The sequence below is a fragment of the Python bivittatus genome, unplaced genomic scaffold (assembly GCF_059951505.1).
Source record: "Python bivittatus isolate LINGU-HERP-01145 unplaced genomic scaffold, Pbiv_v1 ctg000960_np1212, whole genome shotgun sequence".
NCBI classification, from domain to species: domain Eukaryota; kingdom Metazoa; phylum Chordata; class Lepidosauria; order Squamata; family Pythonidae; genus Python; species Python bivittatus.
In genome coordinates, this window is record NW_028277124.1 from 6,250,361 (window position 1) to 6,272,141 (window position 21,781).

General features: G+C 43.6%; 1 protein-coding gene across 1 annotated transcript; it reads right to left on the reverse strand.

Annotated features, from left to right (window-relative positions):
• Window positions 1-1,471: 1,471 nt before the first annotated feature.
• Window positions 1,472-20,627, reverse strand: PAX1 (paired box 1). The gene is made up of 7 exons (XM_088131351.1): window positions 20,415-20,627; window positions 19,142-19,385; window positions 15,337-15,987; window positions 12,174-12,319; window positions 10,927-11,152; window positions 1,985-1,987; window positions 1,472-1,569 (listed from the first exon to the last, which is right to left on the reverse strand). Exons 1-7 carry the CDS (start codon window positions 20,625-20,627, stop codon window positions 1,472-1,474), a joined length of 1,581 nt encoding a protein of 526 aa, XP_087987477.1.
• Window positions 20,628-21,781: the final 1,154 nt, after the last annotated feature.

Sequence of the window (21,781 nt, forward strand, 5' to 3'; positions counted from 1 at the left end):
TGGAATGTTGCAATTGATGGCTATCAATTTAAATCAAGTTTGTCAATAATGCTAAACTGATTTGTTTTTCAGATAAAACTATACATTTCATATTCAGAAGCTGTATTTCAAATTCTGACTCAGTTCTGGCAGATTTAAAATATTTGAATATGTTCCAGCTATTTGGAAATCCTACTGAAGTCAGCTGAGTTTACTGCGGTGCTGAGTAAACATGGTTAGGATTTGGCTGTAGAAAGACTTTAGCTGCAGCATTCAAGGAGGCATCAGCCTCACGCCCCAGAACACAGAAAGCCAGGAAAGGAAGGAAAACACAAGCAAGGTTGTTATCCATCTTTTATTGGTTTGTTACAAAAATATAAAATCAGGAAAGGTTGTTACTGAGTTGCCATTTTACATTAGGAGTTAGCAGCATGTCTATGCTGGCAAAACACAGGGCTTTAGCAGAGTAGGACATTGGGCAGAAGTCTTGTGAAGCCTGTTCAAGGAAAACATTTTGGAAATATGAAGGCAAGGGAAAGGCTACGCGAATAGCCTGAGCAATGTCCTTTTTTCCTTTGCCAGCTCAGGTTAATTTAATTTGTTTAACATGATATACAGCCAATTACTGAAGCTTTCACATGCCAGTTCAAAAACTCGTCACAATTAAATTAGAAGGAAATTGAATCATTGTTCAAAAGCTATATTGATCAGCTGACAAACCTTGGTTCAGTTCTGTAGAATTTGATATTGGAAGGCCTTTTTATTAAAATGAAGAGTGCAATAAGATTAGGGAGTAGTTCTTTTCATTTAAGAGAAACATTTCTAGAATGAAAATGTCTGTCTGGTTTTCAAAAAAAAAAAAGTTTATTTCTCGTTGCAAAGAGAAGAGTGTTTCAGTGGTAATGTGACTTGAAATGCAAAATGCACCTTGCTGTCAGTGAAGTCAGAGGTGCAACTATCCATCCACCCACCCCCTTTCTAGATGCGAAGTACATTTCTGCCACAAAGAAATGCTCAATTGGTAAGGCTGTTGTTTAAAATTTGTCTGGTTTGGAGTTTGGTTTTTTGTTTTTTCTTTGCTTAGACAATAGCGTCGACCATTCAGTTGAGTTCGTCCACCTCACTCCAGCATCAAAATGTCTTGGACCACACGTGGTTTCCTTGGGTCACCCTCGGCTCTCTAAATCGGAAAAAAAAATATGACCTTCCTCAATTTCTCAAACCCAAGAGGAAAAGAGATGCATCTGTTCGTTTTTGCGCTCCCCCGCGGTCTGCACAGAGAAGGCAATTCGCAGCGCCGGTTCCTCCGCGCTTGTTTGGGCGAGAAGACTCCGTGAGAAAATGCGGAACAGACGAAGGAGCCCGCCACATCGGGCGCGCCTCTTTACCGGCTGCAGGTCCTCCTCTCCTGATTTAAACCTTGCCTCAAGGGGAAAGAGCAATCTCCTCCGAAATCTTCCCGCTTCCGACGCCGTTTCCCGCCTTTGGCTTTCTAGGACGAGGAGGCTGGAACAGAGAGCCCGTGGATGCTGGAGAGGACGTCTGCTGGAGCTTTGCTCCCGGAACTGGCGGCCTGTTTTCTGTCCCCAGCTGCAGGAAGGAGCAAAGGATAAAGAAAGAGATGAAGCCAAGGGGGCTGAACCCGCGCTTCCCTGCCAGACGCCGAGCAGCCCCTACCGCAGCAAACGGGCACTCGCCGGGCTTTCTCATAGGAAAAATCAAAGTCCCAAAGCCAGCTGGGGTATCTCGTGGCGTAAGTCTAGTTCTCACAGAGGGGATGAACCCGTGTCTGTGCCACCTCAGACTGCAGAATGCTCCTCCGTAGGAAACAATTCCCTGCACGTGGAAAACTGCAAGTCAGGAAAGGATCGCGGCCTAGCATTTCCCCTGCTGTGCTAGTATTTCTGTTTTTCTTTGGCTTTTTCTTCATGTTAAAAATGCTTTATTTGGAGAAGTATTCCGTCACCGTCGCTAGTCTGAAATGGTACAGCAGGCTCAGGTTTACCAGCTCAGTGAGAAGATGATGTGACCCGTGAAAAATAAGGAGAAAATTATTTCCTTTGTTGGCTTCGATGGGATTTAATTAATATATTTTTAACTAAATACAAATGATACCTGGTGATTACAGCACAACTTTAGAATGTCCCTACCTTGAAACCATTATGTACACATAGTTGGTCCACTGTGGAATTAGTCTTGAATTTTTTTATTCATACTTTGCCTTTACATATAGCAGCATTTAAAACATTGCAACAATAGTCAATCCTCCAAAAGAAATTCCTCTCCTAAAGAGATACTCTTCATTATGTACAATCAGTAAATCTGCTTTTTTGAAAATTTCAGTGAAAATAAAAGATGGGACAGTTTCAAACTACACTAGAGCAATTTTTTTAAAAGTTTTGCATCTTCATCTGCCATCCTTTACTCAGATAACTGATTAACTGATTGGCCTCCAATGAGTAATTCTTTATGTAAACTGATACAGTGTTTGCTCAGAGATAGTTTATTCACACATGCAAGCCACTACTTGGAAGCCGTTGACAAAGACTGAACATGCATATTCAAAGAAAAAAATTGCTCAGCTAGGAATCCATAACCACCAGAGGATGTATGATAAGCATGAGAAATTTGGGGAACTTTGGGCTGGGATCCAAACTCCCATGGAAGAGAGCTGTTCCCCCATTTGAAAAGAGCTAAGGTTTGTCCTTTGTGTCCAAAGTTCACTTTCAGAGCTGTGAGATCTGTTCCACCAAAACATTCCTCCAATTATATCCTTATGTCTTTGACTTCTGTCCTCCCCGACTCAAATAATTCTAGTTCCATTTGCCCACGATTAGTCTTTGGTCTGAGTTTATTCTTATCCCTACTGAAGTGGGAATTACTTTATTAAAATGTTATTATTCCTGAAGTGGACTCCTGAGGCTTTTATTACTTTGTACAATATTAATGTGTATTTAATAAATGATTTGGGTCTTTTATGCCATATAGGTTACAAGTAGTAGTAATGTCAGAAAGAGGAAAAAGACAAGGTTTACAGTGAATTGAATTAGAACCTCTTTGAGGTACCATCTTACTGTTCCTTGGATTACTGTAGTTATCCACAGGAAAAAAATTCCTGGATATTTGCAGGAAACATTGAGAAGTACTAAGAGTACATAATGCTTCTGTGTTTGATTTTTAAATCCTCCAACATTCATCCTAAAATAATTTACTTTGAAATGAGGTATGCTAATTCTGTGAACTTGTTTCAAATGAACCATTAATGTAGGAAATGAGTAAAAGAAGTTACAGTAAAAGCAGGCATGTAATGAGTGCATATTTAGTTTTTAAATACTATTTATTCCAATAGCTCACTAAAATTGCAGCCTGGCCTTGCATATCTGTCAGAAAAGACCAAGGGCAGGGAGCTTGTTTCACAGTTCCCTCCCCAGAATGAGTATTCTGTTTCTCATTTCACATTGCCCTAAGACTATAGAACTGAAGGGTAGCCTACTTTGACTTCATCTATTGGAAGACAAACCCCCTATCTCTCAGGAAGATGGCCCCATGCATCAAACTTGTTTCCTACTTTCCTGACAGAAGAAATCTGAAATGTATTTATTTTTTTCTTTTACTTCCCAATCCCATTTCCTTGTAAAATTGTATATTTTATCTTATCCTAGCTAGGTGGCAACATCTAGTCAAACTGCTAATCTCAAAAAACCAAGCAGGGTGGGATTTGGTTAGTACTTGGATGGGAGACTGCCAAGAAATACCATGGCTGTAGAGTAGACTGGGAATTAAAGAAAAAAGATAGGCAATAGCAGCTAATCCAAATTGCTGCTATGAAAACTACATGGATATGTCTATGAGTCAAGTCACTTTTTATTTTAGATTATAAAATAAAGGTTTGTCATTGATCTTTTGCAGACAGACTTTTTCACATGAAAAGCAAGGAAAAATACTCCAAATAATGAATTTCACTTTCATGCAAATATATTAAATGGGATTATATAAACCAGTCAGTATGGCTTTATTATCTTCTCAGATGCTATAATTACATACAATGATAATCTGATTTAAAACTAAACTGACATATTCTCATCAAGTATTTAAAGGGCTTGTTAAAAATCACATTTTCATGTTTGGTCAAGAGTTTTTCTTATATGTAATATGGAAGCCAAGACAGGATAGGAAGAAAATGAGCTGGAGAAAGAGATCTGTGGAAAATGAAGCTTGAATAAAGGAAGCACTTTTTGCTCAAGCCCCTGAATCTTCCTTCCTATCTCTGACTGAAGCATAGCAATAGCTTAAACAAGCAGTCTTGCCATTGTCATGTGTACCTAAGGATTCATTTATGCATAAACTGGATATTCATTCTCAGCTGGGCCCCTCCTTTAAAAACTACCTGGTATATCAATTAGAATACTGCAGGTACTCAACTGATAGGAAAAAAGAAAGGAAAATCAATAAAGGTGTGACTTAACACAGTTGTCAACACAGGAAAGGTCAGACCAACTTTAGTTTTGAATTTATTCAGAATCCCAATACTAATCTTCCAAGGAAGAAATGATGTGGAGTGGACCAGAGTGGGGGCAGTGCACAAGGATGTACGGTAGGGGATGGTTGCTCTTATGTGTGTCATTCTACCAGGGTAAAGGGGATGTAACTCTGGGGGATATTTAAAGCAGGACATGTCCTAGTTCTCTCCCATTTTATTTCTCATGTTTGCCTGTGCTCATGCTGGCCAGGAGAGAGAGAGTATTCTGTCCCCAGTTGGATCCAGATATTATACACGTATACAGCTTTGGCGTTATGAGTAAATGCAAAGATCTGGGAAGATAAAAGTGGACAGGTAGTCCTACAAGATAAGAATTGTTTATTGGTAGTGAAGTTTACACTGGTACATGCCTTCATTAGCTGGAGAACTGTAGTAGGGGCTCTGCTGCATTGGGTACAGGAAGTTTAGATTAATTTGTTTAATTGTATATTTTAATGGGGTTAAAGTTTTACTCTGTGCTTTTTAATTTGTTGTAAGCTGCCTTAGGAAAATATATATTAAGACAGCACACATTTTAAAATAAATCCATAAATACTGTTATAAGTAATCTGTAACATTAACTGCATAGCATTAATTAGTATCTTACCAACACAAGATACTTGGGAATGTCTTCAAGAAAAGACAATACAGACCTAGAGAAGAGGAAAAAAGATAAAACAAAAGGAAAGCCACAGATCTAAAACACAGGCCCTCAGAAGACAACACCTCCTACATCACTGTCCTCCCCTACAGAAGATAAGGAAAAGGTCTTCTTGGTAGTTATTCTGTCACATGTAATAGGAGAAAGCAGCATTCTGGGATAGCCGTTATTTTCTCTGCCATTTTAGCTTACATGAATGCCTTTGAAATCCTGGTCCAGTTTTATGTTCAGCCTTCGAGTGCATCAGGACAATGCTGGAAGGGTCCATTTGCAAGAAGATAAAATCACAAATGTCACATATTACTTGGATGTTTTCCTCATTGCGAAGCCAGTGACTCAGGGAAGTGCTCTCAGTTGTTGGCTGCATTCAGTTGGTTGATGGCTTAATTAGGCCTCTAATTAGAAAAGGAAAAGGACCCTATAGGCAGACTTACTTACAGGCACACTCTCTAAGACAATTTGCTAGCTCCTGAAACATAAGAGTTAGAGCTTACTTTGATACTACCAGAAAAAAAATCCTTTAGACGGTACAGGCCTTGGTCAGGCCCCTGACGTTTTGATGCAATGTGATGGTCCCAAGGCCAGCTTTTATTAGTTGATTCTAGGATGCCTATCACAGACTTTGGGTCCCTAGAGAAATCAAGAAAGAGATGCATATGTACATATTTCTTGCTCAGCTTAGTGAGAGGAACTTGGCTTAGAGGCAAAGCTTCAGAGCAGTTTAGATGCATTAGGAGCGTGTGGGTTTGGAATGTGTTTTGGAAGCCACTGATGGGTAGGAAGATGGACAAGTGGTTTGAGGCAAGGATCATCGAGGAACTCACTTTCCTTGAATTGTTACCCATTATGGCAGTGGCTGTGGGCTGATGTGCTTCCCAATACTTCAGTCAATCTGGTGTGATAACCAGATGATATTTCAGTTTATAAATGCTTTGATATCAAAATCTGGCAGAGTTACAGACTTGGTTAGTGCTTTCTTTTACTGTGCTTGCAATTTAATATGCTTTTTCTTGTTATAGGTTTGGGCAATGGCATTGTAAACAGATAGAACATATAAGGACATTAGCTAAGTTGGAGCCAAAGGAAATCCTGGTGGTACTGTGGGAACCTGGAAGACTGAGGCTGAAAGAGCTGTCCTTGCCCCCAACATTAGAAGGAGCTGTCACCAGGCATAACCGAAATGTGAGGAATTTAAACAGAGGAAGAGCTTCAATTTTTGCAGCTTCAACCCTGTAAATGGCAGAGCTCAACCCCGTGCATCAGTACAATTGTAGAAGGGTCACCATTTATTCAATCAGTGTAGGGTTGGTAGCCTTGGTTTTTCTGGCTGAAATCCAGGAATGGATAGGTAACACCAAGCATATTAGGTTTCAAAAGACACTAGAATGATGGTCTTGTGAATGAATCACCAAGTCAGACTGTAAAGTCCCAGTTTCCCAAAATATACAGAAATGTTTAGCTGCACAGTGGTTGAGTCTTTGCTCAATACATAACATTATTTTTGGCAACAGACATTGTGCTTTGGGTTGATGCATTTATAACTGGGGAGTTATCAACCCAATCTAAAATGGGCAAATCTTAGCAAAGCTTTAGGAAGTAGCTTATATCCATAAGGAAGCCCAGCAGAAAAGCAAAATGGCCTCTCTGCTATTGCTATTGGCAAATGGGGATACAGATTTTTGTCATGCAAAAGCTTTCTAAGCTTTTCTAGCATTGGGGGTTTCAGTTCTGTGTTATTTATTTGTTTGCATTAATGGATAGTCTGTGATCAAACACCACTTTTGACCAGTAACTGAGTCCTGGTTGCCTTCAGAGGTTGCTTCACATTCATTTTGAATTGGTACTACATCCATGGCAACTGCACTTTGCTTCAAGAAAGGAGAGATTCATTCTGTGGGGTGATGACATGTGGATGCTTTCAAGAAATATATGGCCAAATGCTTTCCATATGCTTTCAAGAAGTATATGGAAGTATATACATTATGGATATTGGGACACCGAGAGAAGCTCTTTGGGCTTGAATGCCTCATCCATTTAAGATTATGCAATGTAACAGATGGCAGTAGAGGAGGGCACCCATCCAGGCAGGAAGGGGTGGCCAAAGCGTAGGAACAGATTTAACATTGTCCTGATTCACCCTCGGGCTAATTGTACAACACTCCTATACAGATCCCAATAGCAGCTCTCCTTGGCATTAACACAAATATGTGTCTGTCTCTTCAGCCCCTGTATTGGTTGGAACTTAAGTTTTATAGGAGAGAGGAAGGAGCAGGTAAGCCAAAGTGATTTAATTTAAATGTATTGTCAGCTTTACAGTTGGTCACTACTTGAGAGGTATATACTAACAGAAGTAATCTGGAAAATTACAGTGAAGCACATAATTTTTTGCATATGTTTAGTAAGAATCTTCAGTATTTAGAAGTACAGATTTCACAATGCATATATTGCTTTAGAGTATCCAGGATCCTTCTCTTGTATTGTATTGTATTGTATTGTATTGTATTGTATTGTATTGTATTGTATTGTATTGTATTGTGTGTGTGTATGTGTTTGTGTGTGTGTGTGTTTTCTGCTGAGTTTTATCTAGAACAGATGATATATATATATATATATACCTGGATACTCTAAAGCAATGTATGCATTGTGAAACCTGTACTTCTAAACTCTTAACCTATAGGGTAAGTTCCTAGTGTTACTATTCAGAAAGTGATGGAGGGGTAAAGTTGAGAAAATTTAATCCAAAGACCTCATGACTGAAATGAGGTAGGAAGTGGCAGACTCCTTTGTCAGATTTTTGCTGTTTTCCTCATGTGTGAGGTATTAATTGATATTAGGCCTGATTTATTAAGTTATTTTCACTGGCTCCATTTAAAAACAAATGGTGCTTCATTAATTCTGCACACATTGCCTGCATCATGGAAGGCTTTCAAACAAAATAGCAGCCTGGCATAGGAGTATCCTTGGTTCAGAGCTTCCCCCAAGCAGTTTTGTACTATTGCCAAGTTTTGTGGATTGTGCAAATTGGAAAGGCCAGCAAAATAAATATGTTTTCTACTGAGTTTTATCTAGAACAGATGATACCAATTGGAAGCTGAAAAAGAAACATACTTTGAATTTATGGAAGTTCATCTTCCTATCTAGTCCCCAAACAACCTGTAGAGATTTAGGGTTGGGAAAGTCAAAGAACCTTTACTCCTTGTGAAAACCTTTGCTTACTGCAAACAGTGCACATAAGTAAGCTCAAATCAACACAGAGCAACCTCATTTAACTTGGCACTTCCTTCAGCTCAGTGTCCCACCCCTAAGGCTATCCTGCTTCAACATTTACCAGCAATAAAGAAACAAGGCTTACTGGAAATACTGAACTGTTTGTGGTACCTAATATATTTACAGAGGCGAGGAAGCAAGAAACTTTAAAATGAAAAAAATCTATGTAGCAGGAAAAATGTGCAAAGGCTATCCACTATGATACCAGGGACAATTTTTGTAAGGCTGATTTTTTATTATATTACAGAAGAAAAAGAAAAATGGACCACATTTTCTTTAAAATAGATGTTCTCTACTAATTTCCAAAACCACATGGACCATGCTGCTAAAAAAAAAAAAAAAAAAGCTCAATTTGATATGGTCATTTCATAGACACTAACGTTTCAGGACTAACATTTCATGTAAAATTGTTAGATTGTAAGAATAAATTATCCTTTTTCCCCCTCCAAATTAAACAAATAGAATCCACAAGTATGTGAAATATTCAAGTAAATGTCAGTCACAACCTTCCTTCCAAATGAAGGTTCGTTCCCTGGGAATAGGGTGAAACACCCATCAAATCAAGAGTACTTTTATAATTCAGTGGATGTGCAAACTGGACCAATGAAGTAGAAATGTTAGGGAAAGCTAACATAGAATTCAAAGCAGAACTATTTGAAAAGATATCCTTCAGTGGGATTTACTTCCTCATAAGTATGCAGAAAAAGATATTCTGAACATATGAACGAGGAGAGGAGAGGAGAGGAGAGGAGAGGAGAGGAGAGGTGAGGAGAGGAGAGGAGAGGAGAGGAGAGGAGAGGAGAGGAGAGGAGAGGAGAGGAGAGGAGAGATCCATAAAATAACAAACTAATATCATAACATGATAAAATAAAGTCATATAGTCAATGTATCATTTATATTTAATTCAAGTATTTTAAAAAGGTAGCACTTCTCTTAGTTTATTTACAATGAAACGTTTAATGGGACTGACTAAAATCTTGCTATTTCTATTGCTCTGGAAAATGTATTTGCTCCTTTTTAAGATTGACGGTGGATTGGTTCCATAAAAACAATAAACTTTTGTATACTGAAATTATTATTTTTCTAAAATCAAGTTAATTCTTATATTTGTGAAGACCCATGGTACATTCTTGAGCTATTTATTTTTCTCTTTCATGAACTGCATAAATAACATGAAATAAGTGTTCAAATGCTACTTCCACTTAATAAATTTTGAGGGATTAATGTTTAGGAATGACTAGAAGACTGAAGTTTTTGCTAGAACTGTTTTCCTTTTTTGTGATCAACTGATAACTATAGTCAGAGAGGTATACATTTTTTGAGTTAAAAGGTCTTTCTGATTGACTGCCTTGCTTTGTAAAATGTTTAAAAATGATCTGAAATAAATTTGGAATCATGCATACAGAGGATTTTTATTGTATTTTGTTTCCAAATATGCTCATAGCGCACTAATGTGTCAGAACATTATTCTTTAAGTCAAGAGTATTATCCGTAGAAAATGTAAGAAGCAATATAAAGACTTTGCTCTGTAGAGTCATGCTTAGATTTGCAACATACAGTCCAAATTACTGTAATAGAAGCATTACTGTATGAGAATAGATGTGCTTCATTTTGACTGAAACAAGCCTCCACTTATGTTTTTTTTTATATCTTCACCTTCCTTTTTATGTTCAGGTTTCTAAAGGCCTCTATGTTAGAGACTACTTTCACATGTGCAGGACACCTCATTTCAGTGTCATCAATCATTCTCAATTATCTTGCCTAAATGACACTTCGATCTTATACCCTAAAAGGGACCACACGCAGTTAGTGGCTATGCATAATGATTGTAAGGAAAATAAAAGGTGTAGCTGTTAAAAAAACAAAAAGCAGAGGAGTAACTTTGTGCAAAGGGTAGGAAAAATATTTAGGTAGGATGGGATTTCTTTTCCCAGCCAGAAAGCACCTCCAATTAATTAACTCCTGTTAGCTGAATAGTAACAGCACCCTAAAGAAAGAAGTTCTTTCTGGTGAGGACAACAATAATTGACAAGAAACCATAGAAATTGATTGGTTGGTTGGTTTGCGGAAAGTTGGTTGTGTTTCAGTGAAGTTAAAACTATGGAACATTTTCAAGATACACTTATTAATTTATTTTTTTTAAAAAGACGTGCATCCTCACCTGCCATCCTTTACTCAGAGCTTGCCAACTGACTATCTGATTGGCCTCCAATGAGTAATTCTTTGTGTAAACCGATACCGTATCTCTTTTAGAGTGTTTGCTCGGTGATATTTTATTCACACATGCAAGCCACTACTTGGAAGCAGTTGACAAAGGGTGAACATGCAAGTTCAAAGAAAGGACTACAAATTCAGAATCACCAAAATGAATGATCAGCATAGGAAAGTCAGTGAACTTGAACATACAGTAGAACATAATTTGTATGAGGTTAAAATGTATTTTTAGCCTCTCTCTTGCCACCAGCCAGAAAGGCTGTGCCTCCCTTTCATCTTGGCTTACCTTCTCTGGAGAGGTGTTTGAAGGCCACAGTGGAAGCCAGTTCTGCACCATGAACAGCTACTCCAGGCCCATGGTGATGAGCCAAGGGGTTACCCTGTGTCTGCCAGTGGTGGTGAGATGGACTTAGATAACTTCCTCCCGGCCCTCCGTATACTCCAGCTTGGTTTGAGGATGGATATGCGCAAGGGGAGAGGAAAGTACTCACAGCTGAGAGCCCAGGAGGTGGCTGCAAAGAAAAAAAAATGCATGTGGAAAAGTGGGGAGCTGAAGGAAGAGAGGTCATCCACCAGCATGGATTTTGCCATTCCTGCTCTGATTCTAATTACATGAATGTGGAAGCAAATTAAATTATCTTTTCAGGTTCACTTCACTTCCAAATAAGGATCTAGAGAATGAAATTAAATTGAAGAGGAATGCGAAAAACCTGCACAGAAAAACATGCACTAGCAATTCTTGGGTAGATAATGCAGTTTGCGATCTCAGTTTGAATGATCACAGAAGCTGGTGCAAGCAAATATACAGATGATGATCAAAGAAGGATATGTTTTATGAAATTACAGAGAGAGAGAGAGAGATAGATAACAATAACCAGATCCTGTGCTAAAAGTGTGCGTGTGTTATTTCCCTCTCTGCCTTACAAAGCAGAGGCCTCAGTTGTTACCAAACTATAATCTGTGATGTTTTTAATCTGACATCAGGGGTAATCATTGCTGTAATAATATTAAGTATATATAATTTCAATTAAAAGTAGGTGACCTGAGGCGTAAATTAGTCTTTGTTGGGGCCTTCACTGTTGCTTTTTGAAAGCAGCCAGCAGCCCCTGGGGCAATACTGTGTGTTCTTTGTGTAAAGACAGAAATCAAGTAGAGTTCTATTCCCTCTGCTTCAGCCTGGTGCCATCAGTCTGCTAGTCCTCAATATGTGTTTGCTTTAAAAGGAGAATTTGATTAGAACAACCTTGTGGATTTCTGTTGTTGTTGTGATTTGTTTTGTTTTCCAGGACCTTGGTTCACTGTCTGTTTACTGCTGTTTCAGACACATAGTTTTCCTTGTACAACACAGATCTTACAGGAGACAAACTTGCAGGACGCTTGGTAAAAGCAGAACGATAATGACAGGGACGGTGGTCGTAGCCCCTGTTTTGCTTCTCCTTTCTCCTCTCCCCCCCCCCCCCGCCACTTCCTGGCCCAGACACCGCCCTGTGCAGCCTTTCCTGATATCGGATTCCCAAGGGGCTGGACTGTTACCTGGGGGTATTTAATGTCTGCTTCTGCTGCTGCTTTGTCAAGCGCATTGACACCATGCCCGGCAGCAGGGAAGGTGGTTCTATTCACACTTGGCCAGTCTTCGAGTTTGGGAGGATAGGCAGAGCCATCTGTCCCAGCTAGAACTCCTAGGAATGAGAGAGATTGGGGAATATATTAGCAGCCAGAAAAGAGCTTGCCTGTCCCAAGACCCACTGGCTCCCTTATGTGACTCCAACATCTACTTCCTGGATGGCAACTCACCTTTTCAGAGATCCCTGTTAAGCTCTACGTGAAGTCTCTAGATGTCAATAAAAATAACCCATTAGGCTTCAAGGACATTGTCTGGCCCTTACGTCAAAGGCAGAGTGATGTGGGCTTTTTTAGGATGCAGGTAAAGGGGAATCTCATGCCAAACTGCAGGGCAAAAGATAACATCAAACATTTGCTTCATTGGAGAACTGGAGGGAAGTTCAATGGTGATCTCTTCCCTCCTCCCGCCCCCGTGTTTGTTTCCCTTCGCAATTTTCCCCGAGGCTAAAAGATTTATATAAGACGGATTTTTATTTCGCCCAAACTGCAATGTCCTAGTCTCGTATAAAAAGCTAGCAATAAACACAATCCAGATTTATTTATGAAAGACTAATTCCCAGCATCACTGGAGATTCTGTTTGGGTGGGAAGCATTTCAGCAAAACATACTGGTGAATGATGAAGAAGCTGAGCTTTCGGAAGACATTCGTGGATCACAAATGTTTTATGGCCAGACTACACATTGAATTGGATCTGCACAGTGGGTAAAACTCAAGGTTGGAAATAAAAGCAATATAGAGGTTCTATAGAGGAGAGAGGAGACAGTTAAAATTGCAAACAGCTTTTGCCAGCATTTCATTTAAAACATACTTGTCTACCTCCATGCCTATTTCATTACATGAACCAGGTTTTTTGGCTCTCATATCATTTGGGAGACTCTTAAGAGAGTGTTATTACAGATGGAAAACAGGATTACAGTGAGTTAGATACAAAGATCAGAAATGTCCAAGGGCTTTTGGAGTGAAAATGGGAAGGAGTTTGTAAGTGTTTGGCACCCTTTTAATAGATTTTAAGCATTGTTAGAATTAATTTACAGGAGAAGCAGGTACTGTCTGCCCATCCCTTTTAAGGCAAACTAAATGGCCATGTGAATAGGCCCATTGAATGGACTTTCTTTGACTGTCCTGCCTGAGGATGATGGAACTTTAATTGCAACACTTCCAGATACCACTGGAAATGCCATAATCAAGGACCTGGTGGACATGCATGCAGGGTACCTGAAAATCTGTTATCTAAAAGAGGGGTGGCACTTTTATTTTGAAAACATTCCACAACTATCTATTAAAAGGTGGCTTATTGAGTTACAAAGAAAAACTTCCAAACCTCTGACTGGTTTGATTTTGAAGCCACAAAGTGGAACATTCTCTCCTCCAGAAACTCCTCAACAATTAAACGAAACAAAATGAAATGAAATGGCAACTTAAGGTTTCCTAGTAACAAAACAAAGTAGATTACTACAGCCTAAAAATAGAAGATTCCCTAACATTAGCAGCCTCCTCTTTCTAAGAAGGAGTTCATGGATGGTTGGGATCTCCAGCTCTTGTAGAATCCATGAGAAGACAAAAATAATATGGAATGTAAAACAACTGCAAGACAAGTGAATAGTATAGGAAGTGGGAAAGAAACCCCCTGTCAGATATTTGATCTTTCAGAAAATAATTGCGATATGAACTTGCTTCTTGAGACCACTTTTTCTTTTCTTTCTATTTTTCTAAAGGGAGGGGGGAGTGTAAGGGCTCAGAGTTTGTGGTTGGCAATCTATCATCGCTACGAAAATATTTTCCACATTTTTTCATAAGAAGTTCAAGATGTCCAGGCCTTCTTTGCAACAACAGCCAGAATTCTGCCTGCTGAATTTTGTCCCTCCAGGTTGTTACAGCAGCAGCAAAAGCTCCCAAGGAAGCAATCAGACGTTAAGCAATGAGCAACTATAAAGATGGGATGTGAGAGCAGCTTACTCAGTCCTGAAGCTCATCTGGAGGACTGGGTTCAGAAATCTGAAGAGGTCATCTTCCACACCATGTCTGCATGGTCCAGGGATTATGTCCTCAACACAGACACATACAAGGCCGGCCTAAAGAAGCAGGCCACTGCAAGCTACACAATGATTCTTAAGGAATATCCAGGAGCTTGACAAGCTAAGTAAAACGGGTCCTTGAATCTGGTGTGCATATCAGAGGCACACATTGTTTTCTTTAGAGCAGAAATGAATGACAAAATTGCTAAGAATTATGGCATATAAAATATAATCATGAATAATGCTGGCTTATTTCAAAACATGTGAACCCAGATACACTTGAAATGTCCCCAGTTATAAGTCAGGTCTTTCTTTTTCCTGCAGTGGTGAGAGGTGTCTTATAGTAAAACCCATGCAACCGAGAATAAAGGCTTCACGGTATGCATGGCCTGTGGATGTGCTCTAGGAAAAAGCAACATGAACTTATCAGGGGTGTTTCTCAGATTTCTTGGGTAAACTTCACTTTTCTTATAAGTGATACTGAGTTTCTGTGAGTGATAAATACACAGCCTAATAAGTTTGATGGTATTTTCGGGAGCTAAATTAAATAGTTGGCCACCACATGTCTAAACTGATATTTGGGGATTGTGCACAACCGTAAGACAAACAGAAGCACACAAATAGAGGTAATGAACAGTATATCCAGAACAACAGCATCTCTAGCAATAGAGTTTTCTCTTTTCTATTAAGCACGTTTTCACACACCTTTTTAAAAAGTGTTTAAATATGAAATCAAAGCAAGGAAATGCAATAAGGATATATCCAATTTCTGTGAAATCTATCCACAACAGCTTGTCCTCATCCTTAATTGAAAATAAATTCACAAAACAGATCTAGAAATGTGGTGTTTTCTTATTGCCTTCCCTAAGTCGCAGCTCTCAACTTGCTTTTCTTTCGCATTCTACAAATCGCCATGCAAATGATGGTGAATGTTAATGGCGTGATAGTGAGAGCAACTCCGCGCTCTCTACGGCTAGGAGGGACATCTTCTATCTGGAGCCCTTGAGAGCGCCCCATTTCCTATCTGGGCCCAGGGGCTCGAGCCAGATCCACTCACCGCTTTGCTCCATGAAGGTGCGGATGCCCAGAATGTTGCTGACCGAGTGCGCTGAGGGCCAAGAACGGGGGAGGCTGACGTGGGCCGCGGAGACGGGAGCTGCTCCGGCGGGGCCGCCCATCTTAGTGCCGGAGGCTGACATGGCGCTGGGGTAAGGGTACTGGTAGATGTGGTTGTAGGGCAGAGCTGGCTGCGGGGCAGGTTGCTTGCTGCTGCTGCTGCCACCCGCATCGTAGGGCGCGCCGGGCTGCGAAAGGCTCCCGATCTTGTTCCTCAGGATCCTGCTAATGGAGCTCACTGAAGGCACGTTGTATTTGTCACAGACGCCGTCCGCCAGCAGCCGGTCCCGAATTTCCCAGGCAAAGATTCCCGGATCGCCCTGCTTGTAGTCTCGGATGTGCTTCACCACGTTGGGGGTGGTGACCCGGGGCTTGCTCCCGCCGATGGCGCCGGGGAGGATGGAGCCGGTCTCGTTGTACCGGGCTAAAATCTTGCTCACGCAGCCGTGAGACACCCTCAGCTGCCGGCTGATGTCGCAGGGTCGGATGCCGAGCTGGGCCAGCTCCACGATCCGCAGGCGGATGGCGTTGGGCAGCGGCCTCCCGTTGACAAAGACGCCGCCTAGTTGGTTCACTTCGCCGTACGTTTGCTCTGGAGGCAGCCGGAAGAGAAGAAGGGGAACGGGAGCTGACTAAGGGCTTGCGATCAGGGCAATGGAAGAAGGCAGCGCTGCCGCGGGACTGTGGGCCAGGAGAGGCAGGGAGGAGGGCGCCTTTGGCTCTTATTGCGCTTAGGTTCGGCGAGCGGGTCTAGAGAATCGCCAAGGGCTACGAAAACGAACTGAAGAGGGCTAGGAAAATCAGTTATTGGAATTAGCCCAGAGATATGAAGGTGTAACTAATGGAATTCTCTGGCTACTCCCTTTAAAGGGGAAAGCAACATAGCTGAAATGCTACAAGCGCACGGAAACCCAACAATTGACTAGAATAGATCCTATTCCGAAACTATCGTTCCAAAAGTTCATGAATAATTTCTTTTTATTTAAACGTGTCACTTGAGTTCTGTTAACCTCCCAACAACGTTCATTTTACAAGGAATGCCAATTCACACGCTTTCCTATATTTCCTATAACCCTACATTCAGGTACAACTGCTGCTTTCACACCCATCATTTCTCCAATTTAGTCCATTCATTGGGGGACTTCATTAAGCGGGTGTCAAAATAACATATTTAAATATTAACACCATAGCTTAATACAATGAATTACTGCACACGTGTGTGGATGGTAAGTGTCCTCATAGGTTTCAAAATGTTCAGATTCGTGATATTAACCAATGCTTAGCTATGGAAACCTGCGGAAAATGACTCCATCTGAAATATGGATGTCAATTCCTACCATTAAAAGATAATCCTTAACATATATGATCCCTTAATAGGTTAAAATAAAAGGGCAGAGCTCCTTCAAGAAAAAAAAATGGAAATATTTGAATATCCAAATAAATGAGCAATCTTTGATGGTGCTTTTGACTGCGAATTTAAAACAAATGCATTGAAAACAATTTACCTGCAATATCTGGCACCATATGAACTAAATAAAATATATTTAGGATATATTTAATCAGGCTTACAAATAAGATGGCAAGCACATTATATTCCTATTTTGTATCATGTCTACATCTTAAATTATTCTGGAATGATGTATTATGTAATATCATAAATTATTGTAATTGTAATATGAATGCTATTTAAAATAAATTGTGCAACCGATAGATTTATATTAATTTTACTAACAGTGGCTAAAAGAAAAGAAAAGAAAAAGGCCCAACTTAGATGAGATGGGTAAGCGTAAGACAACAACTAGGAGCCACAACTGCTATTTGAAATCTCCAGGCCCAGAGAGAGTTTTCCACGGAACCGGAGTCTTTGAAAGAAGAAGCGAGGTTCTCCGGAGACAACTCTGACTTGATCCGGGGAGAAGCAGAGTTGGGCGAAACGGACTTCCCATCCAGACCAGCTCTGGTTAGCCGTCTCAAGGTTACTGCCGCCCGAGACACACGGGCACTCTATCCCGCGTGCCCCCTGCAGTTCGGGAGGCAGGAGCGTCTCCCCACTTCCTACCGCGGCTGAAAGCGCCTCTTGCCAGTCGGAACCGGCCGGCACCACTGTCTCGCGGCGTGGTCCCAGGTCCTCCAGAACCGAGAGCGGCCGACGTTCCCCCTCCCCCTGCAGCTCCCTCCCTCCCTCCCTCCCTCCCAAGAGCAGCAAGGGCGCCCCGGACGCTTCCTCCTTCTTCCAACCCGCCGCTGCCCCTTACCCATGGCCGGCGAGGAGAGGCGCCCGCCGACGCCCGCTGGCCCGGCGCATAGAGAGGCGAGCCGAGCTCCCGGGCCAGCTCGGAGCCGAGGCCGGACTAGACCCGCGCGTGGAGCTCCACGTCTGCTGGCCGGGAAGGAAGCGCCGCAGCCCGTTTCAGCTCGGCTCAACTTGACGCGTCTCCCACGTCAAGCCGGAGGTGCCGCCGATGCAGCCCCGGCCCTTCATTGGCTCCTGCCGGCAGTTCCTGGTCCAGCCGGCCTGGAAGGGAGGCCCTGGGAGGTGCAGCGGGGCAGGGCTTGGCTGGGTTCCGCCCCGACGGGGCTCGGAGCTCAGCCCCCTTCAGCTGACTCCAACCTAGAGACCCCGGGCGCCGCAGCGGACGCCCCCCCAACACCTCCCCGGCACCAAGAGGGAGGGAGGAGGGAGGAGTGGTCCCCCATTGTAACTCTTCTTCACCGGGGGTGGGGAGGCAAATAATTGTCTCTTGCCCTTTTCTTCAAGGACGGAAACAAATCTCTGTTTGGTGGAACCCCTCTGTCGGCGGCCTTGCAAGGTGGCTAAGGTGGTTACCCGCAGGGCACCCGTGGAGTCCCAGGACTCATTAGGCTGAATAGGAGCTTTCGGCCCAGCGGGGCTGCGCTTCTCTTCAGAACCTATAGGACGCGCCTTCCTATTCGTTTCAGACGGGCTGTGGAGAGATCCGGGACCACAGCCTTTCTAGCCAGGGCGCCACATTTATTTCTAGGGTTCCCGACTTTAAGGTGCGTTGAAAAGGGACACTTTCGCATTAGTTCTTTCTTCCCTCCATGGAGGAAAGAGGCAAACAGCCCCTTGCCTGGTTCCCACCCTCCCCCGCAACCCACCCCGCCCCGCTTCTCGCACATCCACTCACACCCCGCAGAGATTAGTGCCAGCAAGCGACGGAGAGCCGGAAAAGATACTATCTCCAAGAGATCAGTTCTGATTTCCTGACAGATAATGATCACCAGTTCTTTCTTCCCTCCCCTGCTCCATGCATTGAAATCTCACCGATTGCGGGGCTACAAGTTAAGTATTGCATCCCAGTGCAATTCCTCAGAATAAGAACGGCTTTGGCAGGTCTCTAACTTCTTGTCCGTTTTAGTAATTTCACACGAGCATCTTCCAAAGCACAATTTAAGTCATCTTCCTTCTGGGAAATTATACCTTCAAAGGCTTCAGGAAACGTGGATTGAAGGCTGTGATCGTCATCATTACCATAAGCACCTTAGTATTAAACATTTGAAACCTCAAATAACGCGTGTTGGTGAAAGTGTAAAGGATTCGAAAATAATGTGGCGTCCATTGGAGCAAAGCCCCGTTAATACAAGTAGTCCGGGAAGTAATAAGAGTACTTACTGAGGGAAAACTATATATCTATACAGTTCCTTTTTATTTAAAGAATCTGGGTATAATGAAGCACGGGGTTTTGGAGCCGCTTGTGGGTGTTAGGTTTGCTTATCCCCCTTACTCTGGTCTGGGAGCGGAGTGGGATTGGGTCCCGCAGCTTCGCCCTCGGTCGCTCCCTGCACGAATTTATCTCCCGCGGGTCTTGTGGCGGCCTCCCAGTTGCACGCTTTCTCACGGGGGCCTCGCCTGCCCTCGCGCAAACGCTTCTTTAGTCGGGGAGTGCTTAACCTTCCCCGCGCTGACCGCCGGCGGCCGGAGCCAGCCTCGCAGGACCGCGGCGGCTTTCGGCGGAAGCTGAGGGAAACCTGCTGGAAAGGGCTTAATGAACTGTGGCAGCGATGGGCCCGGTCGCGGGGAGGATTGCCTGGGACACTAGCGCGGGTTATTTGGAAATCAGGATCGGGGACAGGGAGGCGGAGGCTGAAAAGCCCAGGCGATGGGCGGAATGAAATTCAGATAGATAGATAAGAGAGAGATCCGCCTTCACCTAAGCAATTTAGGTCCCGTGAATATTAAAGCAAGAGATTTAAGCAAATGTTCCGCTGCAGCACTGAACTCGTTGGGAACGTTAACACTGTTAGGGCCCCGTGAAGTTCATGGATACGACTAAGTGTAACCTGTATTGAAAAGGCACGTGAGGACTGGCCTTGCCAGTGATGTGCGTCTGGAAAAGTCTCTGGGGATTGGGTCCCAAGATTGGTGGCTTCTTTTTCTTCTTTGGCGTAAACTTTATTTACATGCATGACTGACACAGACTGAAAGTGGCAAAATGTTCCAATCAGGATTATCAATTATTTATTTTTGCAAAGCACACACATACAGAGAGAGAAGGGGGGATACCTTTTTTGTAAGGGCTGAATGAGGGTGGCAAAGCAGGCGTCAATACAGCGTTTTCAAATTAAATTTCAAATCAAATTAAAACGAGTCAGGCCCATGTTACAGCCTCAGCAGATTTCTTCCATGGTGGCCTTTTCCAGACCAGCAGCGTGCTTGGCAGTTTTCTTTAACAATAACTCCCATTGCTTTCCATAGGATTTACAACCAAGAACGTCTGGATGGCATTGTAACATTAGAGGTTTCCTTTGCCTGCCTCAGGGAGGATAATTCAGGGTCGCACCTTCAGCGGAACCTATTCCTTCTCCTTAAATGAGCTCAAGATTGGCGTTTGAATGAGGATGAGAAATCTTGACTGAAATCCTTTAGATACGGAAGAGTCCTTAGACTAGCTTCATTCCTTCCATGTCGGAGTGCAGACTCTTATTCTGTAACCTGGACCCTGTTCACCTTTATTTCGGAGACGGGGGTGTCCTTTTCGTCAATTCCCGGTTTACTACCTGGTGAGTGTGTTCACCTAAGGCTGCAACTTCAAATGTGCACTTTCTTGCCTTGAACTCATGGCTTTCACTTCGGACTAAGTGAGCACGGGATCGCGCTTCATTTGGAAGGTCGTGGGTTGTTGGGCACTGGGCGGAAGCCCTTTCCAACAAGGCGCGGTTTCGGCTGTGAAGGCAGTTCCGAGGGCCAGTTTCTTCGAGTCCCTTTGGCATTAATAGCTCTCAGAAGGACGCGTGAGAATTCCTGGGCGGATCGTACTCTCCGTCTTTGCCTCGGTCCTCCGGAGGCGTCCTTGGGAAACCCAGCGGCCCTACTGCGCAAAGCAGGCCCTCTCGCCCCGGGAGGCTGGCAGGTCTTCCTACCCTCCTATCGCGGCAGAAAGCGCCTCTTGCCGATCGGGACCCGACCAGCGCCACAGTCTCGCGAAGTGGCCCCAGAACTGAGGGGAGCCTTGGGAGGGGGGCGCCGATGAATGCTTCCGCGGTGGCTGCTTCCCACCCACCCCTCCTCCTCCTTCGGGATAGCAGCCAGAAAGGCCCACCGGCTCAACCTCCTTCCCGCCGCCGCCCAACCGCCTGCCCCTTACCCATGGCCGGCGAGGAGAGGCGCACGCCGATGCCCGCTGGCCCGGCGCATAGAGAGGCGAGCCGAGCTCCTGGGCCAGTTCGGAGTCGAGGCCGGACTAGCGCTCCATGTCTGCCGGCCGGGAAGGAAGCACCGCAACCCCGTTTCAGCTCGGCTCAACTTGATGCGTCTCCCATGTCAAGCCAGAGGTGCCGCCGATGCGGCCCCGGCCTTTCATTGGCTCCTGCCGGCAGTTCCTGGTCCAGCCGGCCTGGAAGGGAGGTCCCGGGAGGTGCAGCGGGGCAGGGCTTGGCTGGGTTCCGCCCGAGTGGGGCTCGGAGCTCAGCCCCCTCCAGCTGACTCCAACTCAGAGACCCCGGGCGCCGCAGCGGACGCCCCCCCCCCGCCTCCCCGGCACCAAGACGCTCCTCCGAGGGAGGGAGGGAGGGAGGGAGGGAGGAGTGGTCCCCTATTCTAGCAGCCGTAACTTTTTCAACACGGGTACGTGCGTCGTTTTCTGGCTCTTCTCCTCGGAAGGAAGCCATTTTCCCTGGGGGAGACTCCCACTGCTGGCATCTGGCAAGATGGTTGAGACTGTTAGCAGTCACCTGCAGGACAGGTGCAGGAGTCTGTCCCATGCAGGGGGACACAGGAACGAAATGGGTGGAATACGAAAGTGCTTTATTTGTAATATATCAAAAAGTTATTCCCAACAATTCCTACCCTTTAGGAATTGCCTCCACTCTTGGAATTCCTTTAGAAATTGCCCCCACCCCCATGGCAGTTCAGCTTTGTGGTTTCT

Bases quoted from the DNA above. Each gene is read 5' to 3' on its own strand.
- PAX1 (XM_088131351.1), bottom strand. From the start codon at position 20,627: ATGCCAAAGGGACTCGAAGAAACTGGCCCTCGGAACTGCCTTCACAGC. The intron at 19,386-20,414 runs GTAGTAAACCGG...CCTTTCCAGCAG, and splicing joins TAGGTGAACACACTCACCAG to GTTTCCCTCAGCTTCCGCCG. The intron at 15,988-19,141 runs GTAAGGGGGATA...GGCTGCCTCCAG, and splicing joins CACTCCGCTCCCAGACCAGA to AGCAAACGTACGGCGAAGTG.